At 48.9% G+C, this 18979-nt stretch overlaps 1 protein-coding gene across 6 annotated transcripts in view; it reads right to left on the reverse strand.

Annotated features, from left to right (window-relative positions):
- The window catches only part of NCOA1 (nuclear receptor coactivator 1), a 316486-nt gene that overhangs the window by 15219 nt on the left and 282288 nt on the right, over positions 1–18979 (reverse strand). For all 6 annotated transcript variants that reach the window (XR_013984762.1, XM_081000848.1, XM_081000849.1 and 3 more), the window contains 5 exons: positions 15876–16061; positions 10356–10482; positions 3700–3868; positions 1702–2025; positions 333–434 (listed from right to left, as the gene is read on the reverse strand). Coding sequence is in view for 5 of the 6 variants with exons in the window: in XM_081000848.1 (XP_080856974.1) it covers positions 333–434; positions 1702–2025; positions 3700–3868; positions 10356–10482; positions 15876–16061 (908 nt within the window). In the remaining variant the exon portion in view is untranslated. The remainder of the gene's footprint in view (positions 1–332; positions 435–1701; positions 2026–3699; positions 3869–10355; positions 10483–15875; positions 16062–18979) is intronic.

Consider the following 18979-nt stretch of genomic DNA (forward strand, 5'->3'; position numbering starts at 1 on the left):
ATCAGGCAGTTGCCTCCACTGTATTCCTTTTGGTGCCGGATAAAAACATTTCTGTTCAGGCAAGCTTACCCAGATGTCTAGAAGGACGATGTGAGTCATAATCTGCTTTTAACCTTTTTTTAACTTTTCAAATGTTTTAATTTTTATGAAACAAATTACTAGAATAAACAAAGAAGGCAGAAAGCAAAGCCCACCCTTTTCCAGATTAAACAGTGTGTGTGTGTGTGTGTGTGTGTGTGTGTAGCTCCAACCCCGCCACTGGTTGGTGCCAAGCTCTACAAATACGGGACCTCAGCTGTGCTGGCCCCAATGACCACAAAGGCATCCCTTACCTGTGGCGCCATCTGCTGCTGCATTCCTGTCCTCATGCCGATGCCGCCTGCAGAGTTCATCGCAAACTGGTTCAGGATAGCCTGCCGATTTTGGTGTATCAGCTACAGAGAAGGCAAGAAGGGAGACCTCAGGGCGTGACAGGCTGCCGTTTGGGCACAGCTGCCCTTTGGCTAACAACACTTGCTGCAAGAGAGCCTCCAGGAGAGGTTTGGAGAAAGAAAACGGGGGGGGGGGGGGACCTTGCACACACAAAATGCTCCCTTTCCCTCCACATCTATTGCTCTGGTGCTCTGGACCCAGGAACGGCCGCCAGGAGAGCTGTTTGCATGTTAAGAGAAAGCCCAGTGATGAAAACAGCTGTGCAAGATAAGGGAGGGAGAGATGCAGCCGTGCCGGGACCAAATCTTCCAGGGAGCCCTTGGCAGCTGGACAGAGCGTGTTTCAGTGGTCCCTCCAGCCACTTCCCCAAAATGGCCCCAAGGTCTTTAAAATACAGCACAATTGAACCTTATGCACATTTAAATAGCACGGTTTCAACCATACGCAACTGAAGGCAGGCTGGGTGAAATTGTGCAAGTTTGACAACAACAATAACAAACAATAAATGCAAGCAATGTGGAGAACTTGAAATCTCTTTCTGCGCTGGTGGGGAAAGAGCTTTTAAACTTCCTGGCTTGCTTGGGGCGGGGGGAAGGAATGCACGTGAGCGTGCTGGTTATGGGATGCTCTGGCGAGACCTTGCACAAGCACCCCTAGGTTTCTGGAGGAAATAATAATAATTTATTATTTATACGCCACCCATCTGGCTGGATTTCCCCAGCCACTCTGGGCGGCTTCCAACAGAATATTAATAATAATAATAATAATAATAATAATAATAATGAAGAAAAGCGATCAAACATTAAAAACTTCCCTAAACAGGGCTGCCTTCAGATGTCTTCTAAAAGTCAGATAGTTGTTTATTGCCTTGACATCTGATGGGAGGGCATTGCACAGGGCGGGTGCCACCACTGAGAAGCCCCTCTGCCTGGTTCCCTGTAACCTCGCTTCTCGCAGGGAGGGAACTGCCAGAAGGCCCTCGGAGCTGGACCTCAGTGTCTGGGCAGAATGATGGAGGTGGAGACTCTCTCACTCCCCTTTCCCTTCTAGCCATAGGGAGCTTCCAAGGAGTTTGGTTCCATGTGACTTTTGTGTACGCCCGGAACCCCTGGAACCGAACCCCTGTGCGAGATGCAACCGTGCTGCGATCGTTGGTGCCCTTCAGCGACACGGAGGCCTACCAGCCAAGTAGGGCGTGGCTCCAGCCTGCCCCAAAGGCCACGGGGCTCTGGCAAGCAAAGGGACCGGCCGCACTGGGTGGGAGCTCACCTGCTGCTGCCCCTGGAGCCGCTGCTGCAGCTGCAGTCGCAGCTGGTTGGGGGCTGTCGGAGGCCTGCTGAGTGCCTGCCGCGGCTGCATCCCCATGTTGGTGGGGTAGGCCCCACGGGGCGGCGGGACCTGGACTGGCATCGACCCAAAGGACTGCTTCTGCCGGACCATGCCGGGGAAAGGGCCGGGGAGGTTGGTGGTGGGGGAAGCGGAGGGGTAAGCTTGTGGGTACATGCCCGGCTTCTGGTCCATCATGAGAGGCGGCGGCGGCGGCGTGGCTTGTTGGGGCTGGAACCTCTCCGTCAGCGCTTCCAGGCCGCCTCCCTGCTCACAGAGAATGAAACAAAAGCGTGAGGCCACCGTGAGTCCCGACATGGTTCCAAACATATGCAGCACGTTCTGCGACTTTAAGGGCTGCTTCTCTGTTGCCCGGCTGCAAACCCAGGCGAGACACCGGCAAAGTGGACCTTTGGCCAGGGATCGGCAGCCCCTCTCAACTCTGCAGGGCAGAAGTGTTCACAAAACTGTTCACCCAGAACACTTTTAGGTGCATGCGCAAAACACCTAGGTGTATTTTTTATTTATTTTTAAAAGTAGTGTACAAGTGGCTTATGACTAGAAGAAATAATCCACTGACAGGTTTCCCCTGGCAGGAGAGGTTTTGATTTTGGCCGACTTCTGGCATCTGAACCACAAAGGGAGAAAAACGGCTGGAGCATCCGAATATGGAAAGATAAACTGCAGGCGTGGTGGTGGTGGTGGTGGTGGTGGGGCGGACAGTTCAGTGCCCCTTTTCACACATGCTCCTTTTATTGTTGAGGTGAGACCCTCCCCTCTCACATATGCCCCTCCTACTTCGGCTCTTGGCGTGCCACACTTTCTTGGGAATGCGTTCTGCATCTAGTAAAAGCTCTGAAACCCTGAAAGGTGTGTTCTGATGGGAACAGGGAGAGATCTTCCGCTGCACCTGGAAGTCCTCAACATTCATTGTTTTCCACTCCTCCTCCTCCTAGTTTTATGTGAGATCTCATGCAACCCTTGATAAACTTCAGGGTGCTTTGGAGATGGTCAGCCAGTGGACCATGGCTTTCAAACCAATGTTAACTATTACATTTCTATTCCATGTGTGTTTCCTGGAGCAGACAGGCCCTTGCGCAGGGCTCCTTGAGAGCTTCCACCCAGGCACTGACCCAACTGAGAATCTGTTTAGCTTTAGTCAGGACTAAGTTTAGCTTTAGCATCAGGACCAAGTCCCTAGCCTTTATTGGTGGGCACAGCCTCAAACTGTGATGCTGACTGGGTAGGTCGTAATAAAACCAACCAGAAGCTGATGCACTAGATGAAATCATCAAATAACACCTGTAGCGTTTCCATCTTTGTAGAATCTTACTTGTGGAATCAGCATCTCAGAGTTTAAGGGCTTATACATACTTAGATGTCCTTCACTTTAAAGTTCTGTGCCAAAGTGCCTCCTCCCCCCCCCAACATTCTTTTTTTGTTCCAGAGCTTTCCCAGTGCAAACTTGCTCTTTAAAGCTCAATCGGAGCAAATAGTCATCTGTGGAAAACCCAAATTGTCATTTGCTCCGATTGAGCACTAAAGAGCAAGTGTGCACTGGGAAAGCTCAGGGCAAAGAAAACACACAACAACAACCAACAACAACAACAACGCACAGAGCTTTTTAGCGTGGACCTCTGCTTGGAAAGAGTGGGGCAAAAGTTAAGTGTGGATATGCCCTAAATCGTCGGGACAAAGAAGGAAAGAGTGGATACCTTTAGGAACGCCTCTGTAACAGAGAGGCTATGGTGCATTGGGAGAGGCTTTTGACTCCAGCTTTTACAGGGTAAGGGGCTCATGGGCTACTCCTGTTCTTTGCTACTTTTCAAGCAAGCGCTCCACCCCACCCCCTGGGCAGGAACTCCGGGTGCTGGAGCGCCTTCTGAAGGAGCAAACAGGAGAAGGCCCCGGGGCTCTACCATCTAAGAGGCAGCTTGCTACCTGGACCAGTTTGTCGATGCCAAGCGCTCGGTCCAGCTCTGCCAGCTCGTTCTCATCTTTGCCGCTCAGGAAGGACACCAGCTGCTCGAGAAGAGCCTTCTCGTCGTTTCGCCCCTCCGGGGTGGTGGGAGGGCACAGGAGCTCATCGAGCTGAGAAGTGATGCAATGGCTGTAGGGGTGCAAACGAGGAAGGTGACGCAATCGAAAGGCACTCGGTTGTCTATAAGAAAAACCCGTTTACTTTGATATGGGCCCATCTGCTAATGCAGATGGTTGCAAGGGGAAAACCATCAGTGGGCTCTTGGGTATAAAGTTAGTTTGCGGTTTCCAAAAATCTGGGGGCAACTTTCACCCCCTCCCATCCCTGCAAAGACCAATGAACCCTATCCACCAATGTTTGTGTAGTATTCTGATGAACGCAATACAAACTAAGGTTGGGCTGGAGGATCCACCTGCCTGGCTCTGCAGTTGTGTATCCGTTAGAAGCCAGCCAAATGTCTCTGGCAGCTCACAAGTGAGGCATGAAGACAGTGGGCTCGTCCCCAGCATCACTTAAGCAGAGGGGCACCATCTCTGCAGACAGAAGCATCTCCTCCTCCATGAATCTGCCCCATCCTTCTTTAAAGTCCCCTTGGCTGTTCTGCCCTCTGAGAGGAGCCAACGAGGACGACCTTGTTCCAGTATAGTCTAGTTCGTTAGACTAGAACTGGGAATTTTTCTATCCAAGTTATGTTTCCTGCAATGAACGACTTTGCTATTTTCCTTACCTACAAGCATCTCTCTCTGTGTGTGTGTGCTTGCATGCGCGATTGTAACAGGGATAAGTCTTCTCTCTAACCAAGATTCAACCCCTTAATGTTGCCTTACTCTGCATACTAAAACGGTTTCGACAGGTAATTGGAACCCAATACTTGGACAGACCTGAACTCTGGTCCCCCAGAGCCTGGTCTAGTACTCTAACCACTACACCAGCGGTTCTCAACCTGTGGTTCCCCAGATGTTGTAGGACTACAACTCCCATCATCCCTGAGCTCTGGCCTTGCTAGCTAGGGATGATGGGAGTTGTAGTCCAACAACATCTGGGGACCCACAGGTTGAGAACTGCTGCACTGCACTGCCTGCTTCCTGAGTCCATGTTGCCAGCCCCTGGTCATTGCCTCCCTTGCAGTTTACATCCTCCATGAAGTGCCCAGCTGCTTCTAGGTGTCACAATAAGAACAACAGCTTCTAAGAACTGGGGACAGGCTTGGGGGAAAAGAGCTAGAAGGAAGCAGAACCCAACCCCTCACTCTCTCGCTCGTGCCCCCACTCCCTCCCTGCGATCTATTTCCAATCTCAGAGTTGTGTGGGCGTGTAATAATCCTGATGATGGGGCTAACTGAAGTCAAAGGGGTGGCTGGGCCTGACATCACCAGGAGCAAGGACATCATGCTCAGGAAGCCAGAGGTTGCTCCCGCCATGTCAGAACTTCCTGAGGAGTCAGCAAGTCTACACAGTTTGCTCCAGATGAGCACCACATGTAAATCACAGGGTGGGGATATCCAGCCTAACCCCACGGTTGCCAATGCACATGGCTGATGGCACGAGAAGAAAGAATAGGGAAGACAGGGATAGAGCAGCAGAAACTTAGAACTGGTCCATAAAAAGGCATCGCTTCTGCCTTCTCCCCCGCTACAGTTCCACAGCTAATATTCTGCACCAAGGTGCACTGATCCTGTTCTATAGGACTGTCTGTCTGCAAAGTATGCAGCAAACGGCACAGGGATCTCCCACCAGGGAGATTCAGGGGCTGCAAATGGTGAGACACAAAAACCAAGCTCAGTGATTGGTTCAGATAGAAGAAGACAACAACCATCGAACCTGGGCTCGTGCCTGAGCTTACACTCAACGTGGAACCAGAGGAGGTTCTGGCCTTTTAACAGCATTGTACCTGCATGAGGTGCATGTTTTCTGTATTCACACTTTGAATTTTTAAAATATACACTTGAATAATAAGTTGATGGAAACCAGCTCTAAAGAAGGAGCAGGAAATGTATAACCAGGTTGAAGGGAAAGGGTGAGGTCCGGAGGGTGGCAACGCGAGAACGGGCCTTTTCTGTGGTGGCTCCCCCTTTGGGAAATGCTCTCCCCAGGGAGGTTTGCCTGGCGCCTTCATCATGTATTTGCAGGTGCCAGGCGGAAATGTTCCTCTTCCGCCAGGCCTTTGGCGGATTCATATTCTACAGCTTTTTAAAATGTGTCTGTGGGAAGGGGGGATAATCGTTCTGCTGTTTTGCTTTACTTATTTACTTGTTTTTATCCTGTATTTTATTCCGTGAATTGCCATGAGATCTTATGATGAAGAGATGTATATAAATCTAAAAAAAAAAAAAAGGAATGCTAAGGGTGAGGGGGAAAAAACCTCCTGCATTTCCAGCATCCAAAGTAGGAGCAAGGCCAGGTTATTATTCATGCGGATGGATGCAAGCTGGTAGATGGTCTGGAAGACAAAAAGGAGACCTAGACTGTTCTCTTCAGTCTGAATTTGTACACACAACGGCGTGACGGCTGCTTGAGAGGCAAGCTCTTCCAAAGAGCAGCTCAGCACATGGCTCCAGCATGTGTTGTGGAGGTGTGGCGAAAACTGACAGATTTGCACAATGATTATTTGGCCAGAAGGCTCCCTAAACCAGCTTCTGCCATGTGTGCATTTATGCTTGTTTGTGTGAATCAGAACCTAAATTTTCAGGCAAAAGTCCCCTGGTGGTTCAGGATCCTATGTTTTTTTCCAGATATCCAGAGAGGACGACTGGTGAGACGTGCAAGGAAAGCTGAGCTAGAAGCACAGAGAGTCACACGCATGGCGTCAGGGGCAGCGCCGTGGAAATGCCAGTGTGTTGTGGGAGTGCAGAACGTGGCACCTGAGCTCTTTTCAGCTTTTCCTGGGGGGAAAAGGGTGGGAAAGCACATTTCAAGTTCTTATAGGCGCTTTTGCATGAAGCAACTGGCAAGTTTTGCCGCTACAGGCTTAGTAACAGCTTTTTAAAACTGTTGTTTAGTTGTGTCCGACTTCGTGACCCCATGGACCAGAGCACGCCAGGCGCTCCTGTCTTCCACTGCCTCCTGCCGTTTGGTCAAACTCATGCCGTCCCAGCATCTCGTCCTCTGTCGTCCCCTTCTCCTTGTGCCTTCAATCTTCCCAACATCAGGGTCTTTTCCAGGGAGTCTTCTCTTCTCATGAGGTGGCCAAAGCACTGGAGCCTCAGCTTCAGGATCTGCCAGTGTGGTGTAGTGGTTAAGAGTGGTAGTCTCGTAATCTGGGGAACCGGGTTCGCGTCTCCGCTCCTCCACATGCAGCTGCTGGGTGACCTTGGGCCAGTCACACTTCTTTGAAGTCTCTCAGCCCCACTCACCTCACAGAGTGTTTGTTGTGGGGGAGGAAGGGTAAGGAGAATGTTAGCCGCTTTGAGACTCCTTAGGGTAGTGATAAAGCGGGATATCAAATCCAAACTCTTCTTCTTCTTCTTCTGTCCTTCCAGTGAGCACTCAGGGCTGATTTCCTTAAGAATGGATAGGTTTGATCTTCTTGATCTTCTAGGTTTGATCATGCGACTCTCAAGAGTCTCCTCCAGCACCAGAATTCAAAAGCATCAATTCTTCAGCGATCAGCCTTCTTTAGGGTCCAGCTCTCACTGGGAAAACCACAGCTTTAACTATATGGACCTTAGTTGGCAGATGTCTCTGCTTTTTAAGATGCTGTCTAGGTTTGTCATTGCTTTTCTCCCAAGAAGCAGGCATCTTTTAATTTCGTGACTACTGTCCCCATCTGCAGTGATCCATGAAGGGGAGCTTTTGAAAATAGGATCGGGCAAATTCTTGGAGGGAGATTGGTCTATCAATGGCTGCCAGTCACAATACCTAAATGGAACAGTCATGTTCAGAGGCAGTCCACCTCTGAACAGCTGTTGAAGGAGGGCACACTGTGTGTGTGTGTGTGTGTGTGTTTTGCAACTGGGTGGCTACTTCTGAAAGCATGAGTGGCGGATTGGACCGAGCCTTGCGTTCTAATTCAGCAGGGCTCCTTTGTATGGCTGTGAAAAACCTGTTTAAGCGGCTGACACCTGCTGAAGGCTCAGAAGCCAGATGGGGGCTGAGCGAGGTTTTCACCCAGTGGTCAAACGTCCCCTTGGCCTTCCATCATGCCCGGCAAATTGGATTAACAAAAACCAAGCAAGACGGCAAACGCTTGCAGAATGGGCCATGCAAATTCATAATTACGCAAGGTGGAGCCACAGAATTCTGCTTTTTTTTGGAAGTGTAAAATATCGGTTTGTTTTTAGCGGAGTGGACTTGGACCTAATCATGGAGGTGACATGGAGGCCAATGCTTGAAGGTCTGCTCCCCAGGCCCCCCAGCCAGCCCCCAATAGCTGCAAGTCCCCCACATAATGCAAGCAATGGCATGTGACTGCGAGAAGAAAGAGGCTAGGAAAGCAAATGGTCCAAGATGCCTGAAACTGCAGAGCCAAGCTGTGTGGTGAGGATGAGACCTGCTCCAGATGTACAAGGGAAGCCTGAGCTATTCAGACAGGTTTATGCGTTGATATTTTATGACCCACTCTATCCTATGGGACGTGGGTGGCACTGTGGGTTAAACCGAAGAGCCTAGGGCTTGCCGATCAGAAGGTCGGCAGTTCGAATCCCCGCGACGGGGTGAGCTCCCGTTGCTCGGTCCCTGCTCCTGCCAACCTAGCAGTTCGAAAACACCTCAAAGTGCAAGTAGATAAATAGGTACCGCTCTGGCGGGAAGGTAAACGGTGTTTCCGTGCGCTGCTCTGGTTTGCCAGAAGCGGCTTAGTCATGCTGGCCACATGACCCGGAAGCTGTACGCCGGCTCCCTTGGCTAGTAAAGCGAGATGAGCGCCGCAACCCCAGAGTCGTCCATGACTGGACCTAATAGTCAGGGGGTCCCTTTACCTTTTAAACTATGGGATCAGGGTGAAGGACAGTTATTTAAGGTCACATCCTAAACAACCCTGTCCTAGAGTTGTCGCCCACCAAGGCAATGGAAGCTACTGAAGTAAAAGAGACCACCAAACAGCAAGGAAATTAAACACTGCACTTTACAAAAGAAAGGGAAGTTAACTATGGAGGAAGCAGTTTCATCCCCCCCCCACCTACTCACATTTCCTAGCCTCGGTTAACAATCCCGCATAACACAGAATAACCAGCTTGCTCCCTCCCCTAAGCCAAAGTCTAGGGGGGAAATATAGAGGGAAAACCCCACACAAGACTTCCTATGGCTGCTGCAGCTGGTCCTCAGAACGCCCTGCTGTGGGGGCTCCTTGCAGGAGACCTTCAGAGAAGAAGGAAGGGAGCAGTTGTTGTCGTCCCCCCCCGCCTACGCCCCCCCAGCCCAGTCCCGCTCGGCACAAATCTTGCAGCAAGCCCCAATCACAGCCCTCTAGGGAAAGCTTGGCTAAGAACAAAGGGGATTGTAATGAACTCTGTGCATTGAGCTCCATCTTAGCTTCAAGGCGGCTTGCCAAGAGCAAAACCGGGGCGCCGGGCCAGGAACCTGAAACTGGATCCTTTCCCGCTCAAGGGAGCTAATGGACTGGGGCTCCCTCCTGGTTGCCCCCGAGCTCTTCTCTGCTCCAAAACCGTTTTATGTTCCTTGTTAAGGGGACAGGAGAGGGAGGAGGAGATTTCTGTCCTGAAAACCCTGCCTTCCCAAGACAGCATGTAGTTTGCTCCCCGCTCCAATCCCCCTTTCCCACTGCAGTGAGAAAAAATGGTTGTTTCCATATCCAAGGACAAGGACCATGGCAGAGGGGTGTGTTGGCATGGGCAGTAGCTGCAAGCTGAGAAGGAAGTTGTGTGCTGTCTATTAACTTACAGAAGCAATAGCTTTGGGGCTAAGAAATGCTCTCGCTTAGTTGTTTTGTCCATGCTTGGGCTGGTGGTTTATCTCCCCCAGGCAAACTGGAAACGGGAGGTCAAGATGACCAGATCGAGATTATATATCCTAGTTTGTGTGGGGAGAGACAGACCAGGTCTGGACACAGGGGCACTAAGGGTTTGCCCACATTTCCGCTTGCCTGCCCTATGCCTAGAAAAGCAAGAATTTGAGCGGTTTCCCTCTTGCCCTTCGTCCTTTCCTAGGGCTAAATCGGAGCAAACATCTATCTGGAGAAAACCTGAAATGCCGTTTGCTCCAACTGAGTGCTAAAAAGTGCTTTTCCCCAGGGGGATGTGTGAGGAAGCCTTCAGCCAGACCAGGGCTGAGCTCCAGTTAGCACTGCAGCAGCAAGACTGTGGAAGGAACACAAATCTTTCTCCCAGTTTCTGGCCCGGATCTTAATCTGTTTTCATATTTATAGCTTTTTTATATATATAAAAAAATCATGTTTATAATATGCAATTGTTTCTAGCTGCTTTTATATATGATACTGTTTTATGTGTGCCATTATACTGGAAATGGTTTCAAGATGCCTCGCGAGAAGCGATTAACAGATGAAACGAAATGAAAAACTCCTACGGATATTGCGCATGGACATTTGCCTCCAAAGCTGGTCCCAGGATGGCCAGCTGTATGTTGACATCTGCCCATAAACCCCGCCTGGAATCTCCCAACAAGCAACGGGAGGGTGGGGGTGGGGAAACCCCTATACTTACTCGTCCGGTTTGCTCATAGGTCCCCGATTAATGGAGGTCATGGGGTTGTCCGCCCACGGGATCTGCTCCCCGATTGTTGGCTGACCGAACTGATGATCTGTGACTCCCAGTTCCAGCTCAGGCAATCCTGGGGGGATGGAGGGAGGAGAGGAGAGAAGTTAAATGTCAGGATCCCACCCTGTCCTGGTCGGAAAGTTCAGCTGGTGCAGAATTCAGCGGCCAGGTCGCTCACTGGAGCATGATGGTTTGAGCATATTACACCAATCCTGGTCCAACTATACTGGCTACCGATTAGTTTCTGGGCCCCATTCAAAGTGCTGGTTCTGACCTATAAAGCCTTAAATGGCTCAGGATCGCAAAGAGAACAACAACCACCAGACTTTTAGAAGACATCTGAAGGCAGCCCTGTTTAGGGAAGCTTATAATGTTTGATGGATTACTGTATTTTTATATTTTGTTGGAAGCCGCCCAGAGTGGCTGGGGAAGCCCAGCTAGATGGGTGGGGTATAAATAAATTATCATCACCATCATCATCATCATCATCATATACCTCAAGGACCGCCTCTTCTGATATGAACCTACCCAGACCTGATATCATCTTCTGATGCCCTCCTTCATGTGCCTCTTCCACGAGAGGTCAGGAGGGTGTCAGCATGAGAACAGGGCCTTCTCTGTGGTGGCTCCCTATCTGTGGAATGCTCTCCCAAAGGAAGTCCACCTGGCGCCTTCACTATACACCCTTTAGGCACCAGGCAAAAACGTTCCTTTTCAACCAGGCCTTTGCCTGAGTTGATCTACATCCTATACCCTTTTTTTAAAAATGCTGGCTCTTTTGGTGTTTTTTAAATTGGTTTGTTGGTTTTGTTTTGATTTTATGTATTTGATATTCTATGTGAACCGCCCTGAGATCTTCGGGTATAGGGCGGTGTAGAAATCAAATAAATAAATATGATAATGATGATGATGATGATGATGGCTGACTGAGTGGCTGGGGAAACTCAGCCAGATGGGCGGGATATAAATAACAAACAATAAGCTATTATTGTTACTGAAATGACAAAACCAGGAAAGTGTGTGTGTGTGTGTGTGTGTGTGTGTGAGAGAGAGAGAGAGAGAGAGAGAGAGAACTTGAGATAGACATCAGTGCATCAGGATTTGTGTTGACATTGAAAAATGAGAAATCTGTGAGCAAGACTTATATTCCTTTTCAAAGAGCCTCATTTTAAACTGAAGTGTTTTCACACACACACACACGTTTAAGGAATAATATTTCCAAGACTAACTGGGGCTAATGAGGCTGCCAATGTAAAAGCTTTATTAATTTAAAATTGAATTCAATTTGTGTTCTTCAGCCACACGCCCGGTGTAAGAAGTTGAAAAGGCAGCGCAGGGTGAAATCTAAATGAGCGCAGGCATGTTCATCCAGATGGCTCTGCCTGCCCAGGATGGGAGAGACAAAGCCGCATTAAAGGTTTGCTGCGGACTGCCAATTAACTGGCCGATGCGTTAAGAGATCCTTCCAAGGGCCTTTAGAGTTCCACAAGAGACATCGTTTCAAATCCCCGCAAGCGGGGATGAGCCAATCAGAAGCAATGTTGAAAATGCTCAAAAACTTCCACCCAGGATGGCAAATTCTCTTCTTAATTATGGGCCAAAGTGATGGGAAAACTGTGTTTAGTATGTGTGAGATAAGAGAGAAGAGGCGGGGGTTGCCAAAGGCACTGAATGGTCTACATTGGTTGCCCAAATCTAAACCACTAGCATTCCCTCCAACATTTCTACAACGAAAATAGGGGCATCCTATATGGACGCGGGTGGCGCTGTGGGTTAAACCACTGAGCCTAGGACTTGCTGATCAGAGGCCCTGCATGAGCAGGGACCGAGCAATGGGAGCTCACCCCGTCACGGGGATTCAAACCACCAACCTTCTGATCGGCAAGTCCTAGGCTCTGTGGTTTAACCCACAGTGCCACCCACGCCCCTTTTTAATAGGGTAGGGCACGGGAAAATTGGGGGTAATTTTATGGAGCTCTGAAAATGTTTGGGGACCCCTGATCTAGAGCTTTGCCCTGGTTTTGAACATCTGCTTAGCTGGCCGAGCCCTGGCCATCAAGTTCTCCTCCCGTGGACGGGCAACTTTGCTGATAATGCAGAACCCGCAAAGTGTGCGCCGCAGCCCTGGGTTAGAGAGCGAAGTCGACCAGAGAGAGCAGGTTTTGTTCTTGCGCTGGCTATGCAGCAGAGAGGGTTGCCTGGCAACAGGAAAATAAAGGGAGCACTGGCAACAGCAGCGGCGCTGCCAATTTACAGCTGAGCAAGGATATGCGCCACATGGAGGGAGAGTGGCTCAGGTGCGCACTCCACCCATAGGGTGTCGCCCGCCCAGCTGCCCCTGGGAAGTGCAACTGGAAAGCAAACCCGGAGATGATCTCAGCAGTGCATCTTGCATTTCCAGAGGCCAAACCAAACATCCTTCCTGAACATGCTAGCAAGCACAATCACATGGCGTCCTTTCCTTTCTAAGCTCCGAGAACTAGTTGTTCGCTGCTCATGAAAGACAAGGCGTATACCTGCCCCCCCTGTACCAACACTGTTTGTGTGTGTTTTAAAAACAGTCGCTCCAGGAGACCAAAACTTGCTTGTGAGCATCCTGGATCGCCTAACTGACCGCAGTTGGAGACAGAACGCGGTGCTAGGTAGCCTTTTCGTCTGAAACAGCATAGCTGTTTCCTAACATTCTTTCTTCTGAGGAAGCACAGATCTACCATTCTTGCCATTTGTTTAAAAAAAAACAACCAAGCAAATAAACCTTCAACCAGATTATTTTTATAAGCAGTCATCTTGCGAGCCAGATAAAAATACAGTCATACCTTGGGTTACAGACGCTTTCAGGTTGCGCGTTTTCGGGTTGCGCACTGCACCGAACCCGGAAGCACCGGAACAGGTTACTTCTGGGTTTCGGCACTCGCGCATGCGCATAAGCGCCAAATCACAACCCACGCGTGCGCAGACGCGGCGCTGCGGGTTGCGAACATGCCTCCTGCACGGATCACGTTCGCAACCTGAGCGTCCACTGTATTAGATTTCTTTTATATCTGATTTTTTAAAAAAATATTAACGCTAAAGCTTTTTTTTTAAACATTAGCCCTGCTATGCTCGGATAACCTCTAGCTCAGTTAATATCTAAACAGAATCTATGCCTCTGCCACATACACTGAGTTTAGAAGAGGCTTTCCTTTGTAAATCAAGAACCAATTTGATCCGTTTGTCAGACATGAATATTTACGCTCTAGACGCCAAATGCAGGCAATTTCATTTTCGTCGGATGAAAACAACCTGCTCTAGTCTGCCCTGCTTAGTCTATCAGATCTTGCTTCGATCTCTCAGTGGTGAGAGAGAAATAGGGGTAGGGCTGAGCTAAGTGAATCTCAAAGGACAGGCTGCTTGCATAGGCAGCTGCTTGGGTGTGGGGGTCATGGAGTGCTTGAATATTCCCTCCGGCTCACACTGCATCATAGGTTTTGTAGTGTTTAGAAATACCGAAAACCTCTTTCATCTGTCTGATGGTTGTGGGTGCTTGATGCTGCAGGATCGGCTTGGCAGCGGATGAAATGGTCAGAAACTCTGTATTGAAACTCAGTTCTGCTATCTGCGGATTTTGGCAGCAGCAATACAGGAGCGCATCAGAAGAGGCTCTTTGTTGCACAATTCCCCAAACGAGAGTGCCGATATCCCAGATGTGGCGACACTGACAAAATGAGGGGCTTTGGGATTTGATGTGCAGGAACTGCTAAGGCTGGGGATAATTCCTAAAGATTTCCACACACGTTTAGAATGCCACAGAGCTGATCTCCCTGTCCTGCTAACTGGGACAATGATAGGAACTGACTTTTCTGGGTTCTGCAGCGAAGCTGCTTCCCTGCGCTGACTTTCAACACAGCTCTGCCATTCTCTCCTGTGCCTTGCTTCAGGGTGAAAGACGGAGCTGGCAGGCTGGGGGGGGGGGGGGAGGCATTTGATTAACATGTCAGAACTAATGCTGGGCTGACTAGGCTGCTTATTTTCCTAGCAGGTTAAGCATGACTTTTAAAGACACGTTTATTTGCTCAGGCCCTTTGGAGGGAGTTGAGTCTGTTAGTTTAATTCATCTCAGTTTCGAATTCCTATGAGGTTTTAAGGTTTCTTGAAGGTTTAAACTGCATGGTTTTACATCATGTGGGTAGACCGACCTGTGATCTTCAGATCTTTAGGCACCAGGCGAAAACATTCCTGTTCAGCCAGGCCTTGGGCTGGTTAACATCCTATACCCTTTTAAACAGGGATGCGGGTGGTGCTGTGGGTTAAACCACAGAGCCTAGGACTTGCCGATCAGAAGGTCGGTGGTTCGAATCCCTGTGACAGGGTGAGCTCCCGTTGCTCGGTCCCTGCTCCTGCCAACCTAGCAGTTTGAAAGCACGTCAAAGTGCAATTAGATAAATAGGTACCGCTCTGGCGGGGAGGTAAACGGCATTTCCGTGCGCTGCTCTGGTTCGCCAGAAGAGGCTTAGTCATGCTGACCACATGACCCGGAAGCTGTACGCCAGCTCCCTCAGTCAATAAAGCGAGATGAGCGCCGCAACCCCAGAGTTGGTCACGACTGGACCTAATGGTCAGGGGTCCCTTTCCCTTTCCCTTTCAAATGTGTGTTTTGGGAAGGTTTTTGTTTTGTTTTTATTATGTATTTCGTCTTTTTTATATTGTATTTTCATGTTGTGAACTGCCCTGATGAAGGGCGGCATGCAAATTGAACAAAATAAGGGTACTTTAGCAATAAACTGATGAGGATGATAACTCACAACAAAATGGGAGTGGGAGACAGACTACAGCATGGTGAAAATCCCTGAACAGTTGTGAGTTTTGGTGGCTCATCATTCCTCAGGCCGACTACCTCAAAGGGTCATTGGGAGAAGGACTATACAGTGGTACCTTGGTTTAAGAACAGCTTCGTTTATGAACAACTTGGATTAAGAACGCTGCAAACCCGGAAGCAGGTGTTTTGGTTTGTGAACTTTGCCTTGGAAGCAGAACATGTTCTGCTTCCTGTTGAGTGTGTTCTACTTGTAAATTGAGTCCCCCACTGCTATGGGAAAGCACACCTTGGTTTAAGAACACTTTGGTTTAAGGGGGGGGGGGAGTTTGGATTTGATATCCCGCTTTATCACTACCCGAAGGAGTCTCAAAGTGGCTAACATTCTCCTTTCCCTTCCTCCCCCACAACAAACACTCTGTCAGGTGAGTGGGGCTGAGAGACTTCAGAGAAGTGTGATTGGCCCAAGGTCACCCAGCAGCTGCATGTGGAGGAACGGGGAAGCGAACCCGGTTCACCAGATTACGAGTCCTCCACCCACTCTTAACCACTACACTACACTGGCTCCCAGACTTCCGGAACGGATTAAGTTCGTAAACCAAGGTACCACTGTGTATTTTGTCTATTGAAAGAACGCCAGGGGTCCTTCCCTCCTGTGCCACAGATGCACCTACCTGTGTCAGGCTGGAAGGGGCTTGGTCCAGGTACCGCCCCCCTGCCTTGCTCGGAAGGCAAAACAGGGTGAGGGCTGCTGCCGTTGGTTGCGGAGAAAGGCGCCGTCCTGAGCTGAACCGGCTCCATGGGGTCGCAGAATTCGAAGCGGGACCGGCCAGCCTGCATTCCCTGCCCACCGTTGACAGCTGGAACACAGAAGTAAAAAATCAGAGGGTGACTGTAGGCCCAGGAGCAACTAACAGGGATGTGAGAGAAGGATCAAGCTGGCACCTGGGTTGCAGAAACCTCAATGGGCTCATTTGGGACAGTATGGCTGCTCATCCTCCAGGAGTGGCCAGGCTTAACGCCATGCATTTCAGATCAACGGTGAACAATGGCAAGGAATATCCAGGCCATATACAGCAGTGTTTCTCAACCTTTTAACTTCTCTGTTTTCTTTTCTGCTTTCTTCTCGGTCACATCTCTCTCCCCTCTGTGGCCCCCTAGTCTTGTGCTTTGGCCCCCTTGGAATATCCTGGGGGGGGGGGCGGGGCGGGCAGGGGACTATATCCCCCCCCCCCCTCGTTGAGAAACGCTGATGTAGTCTCCACCATGTGCTGGAGTTCTTGCACAGTCCACCAGAGGTCTCTCCTGACCCCTCTTCTCATCCAAACTACTCATCCAAATTAAATTGGCTTACTTTATTCTTCTTTTTTGGACCGCTGCTCTTTTCAGTTACTCTTCTCATGCAACTGACACTAAAGCACGCAAGTTGGTTTGAACCACAAGTCCACAAGCTGAAAATCCTGACTGCAAACTTTCACATTTTTTATTTCCAAACTCACTTTCTTCTTGTTCACCTTCCCAATAACGATTTATTTTGTTTGAGAGATTCAGAAAAGGGACGCTAAGCATTTAAACATACAAGCTTTTTTTTTTACACGATGGTCTGGAAATTTTCCAAAACCACAAAAGGATTTTTTTAAAAAAAGAAACCTCAAATTTGAAAATTTCCAGAAATCAAAAAGTTCTTATTCAGATTTTTTAAAAATGTTGCCAGCTTGACAAGTGTTTTGGGTTTAATGGAATCTACTTGGTTGCCTTAACGAGATCTGGCCATATAGATACACTCCAATATCCACTTCCTACAACATTTTTTTTTGCTGTATACATTTCAGGGTCCACTTCAAACCATCCCAAAAGATCATTTTGTCTTCTGGACCACCTCCAAGGCATGTGTAAGCTTTTGTATCACACAATGCTCTTTGCCAGGAAGAACAGTTCCGTGTTAACTCAAAAGCTTGCACACTCCTGGCCAACGAAAGCCCATTCCAATAAAACAAGGATAAAAGGGAAAGTGATCACCAGCCAATGGAACTGACGGTCAACTCTAAAAGACTTTTCTGCATCACTGATGTCCCCGAATCTCCAGCAGTTACAAGGAGCCCAGTCAAGTCAAAACATGCCAATGACTTCTGAATGGCCTTATAAGCTGGATTTTCTGCAGGCATTCAGATCCTTGGAATAAGGATTTTTAGCATGCAAGGAACAAGCTTGGGTGGAAAGCAGCTGCCTGACGTTTGGGAATTTATCAGAGAGGGGATGGAAGAAGCAGGGCAGCTTGGGAACTGACAGCACTCTTTCAGACCTCCTGACTATGGGAAGACAAAGCTCCCGCCTTTGATGCGTCTAGTAGCTGTCACTCACAAACGTCACTAGGGCTTGAGAATCTCCTCTCTTGACCTGAGGTGGCCCACTCTCATCCGGTGGCTGTTGACCCTCTGTTTTAGGTGCTGCTCAACAATGGTAAAATCAAGCAAATGAATGCTTCTTCCCTGCAAGTGAGTCCTTTTATTTTGGTTTACAGCCAACATGGTGACTTCCAGACGATTTGGGGATGCAACCCCCATTATCCCTCACCCCTGGCTATGCTGGCTGCGGCTAAAGTGTTCAGGCCGGACACTGAGGTCCAGCTCTGAGGGACTTCTGGTGGTTCCCTCCCTGAGAGAAGTGAGGTTACAGGGAACCAGGCAGAGGGCCTTCTCGGTGGTGGCGCCTGCCCTGTGCAACGCCTTCCCATCGGATGTCAAGGAAATAAGCAGCTATCTAACTTTTAAAAGACATCTGAAGGCAGCCCTGTTTAGGGAAGTTTTTAATGTTTAATGCTGTTTGTGTATGTCTAAGTGTATGTGTACCTACGGGACCGCCTCTCCCGTTATGTCCCACGGAGGACCTTACGGTCTTCAAACAAAAACATCTTGGAAGTCCCGGGCCACAGGGAGGTTAGGCTGGCCTCAACCAGAGCCAGGGCCTTTTTGGCCGTGGCCCCGATCAAGTGGAACACTCTGTCACAAGAGACTAGGGCCCTGCGGGACTTGACATCTTTCTGCAGGGCCTGCAAGACAGAGCTGTTCCACCAGGCCTTTGGCCAAGGCACAGTCTGATCCCCTCCTTTGGTAATCCTCATAGAACTCTAGCCCAATGGTTGCCATTAATTTGATTCTGAATTGATTTTAGAATGAATTGATTTTAGAATGTATTTCAATTAATTGAATGTGATTTTATGTAAACTGTGTTACTTTTACTGTTGTTAGCCGCTCTGAGTCTGGCTTCGGCTGGGGAGGGCGGGATATAAATAAAAATTTATTATTATTATTTGTGTGTGTGTGTGTGTATATATATATATGTGTGTACATATATATACATGTATATATGTGTGTGTATATATATATATGTGTGTGTGTGTGTACACACACACACACACGGTTGGAAGCTGCCCAGAGTGGCTAGGGAAACCCAGCCAGATGGGTGGGGCATAAATAATAAATTATTTTTATAAATTATAATAAATAAATTATTATACATGATCGGAGTTGCAGAGCCACGGCTGACGAGGCACGGTGCCAACAGGACATTTCTTGTGTGGGGCACATTCTTCCATCTCGGCAACACCCACAAAAGAGAAGACTAAGGGAAGATTAGGCAAACTTCTCTTCCTGGTCAAGTCACCTACTCCATGCATGTGACAAGGTAGGCTTTTGCCTCCCCAACACAATAAATTAGTTCACGTACAAGACGAAACCGCATTTTTGCCAGCTTAAATTGACAGAAAATTGGCACAGGA

The sequence above is a fragment of the Podarcis pityusensis genome, assembly GCF_964106645.2.
Source record: "Podarcis pityusensis genome assembly, chromosome: 3".
NCBI lineage: Eukaryota > Metazoa > Chordata > Lepidosauria > Squamata > Lacertidae > Podarcis > Podarcis pityusensis.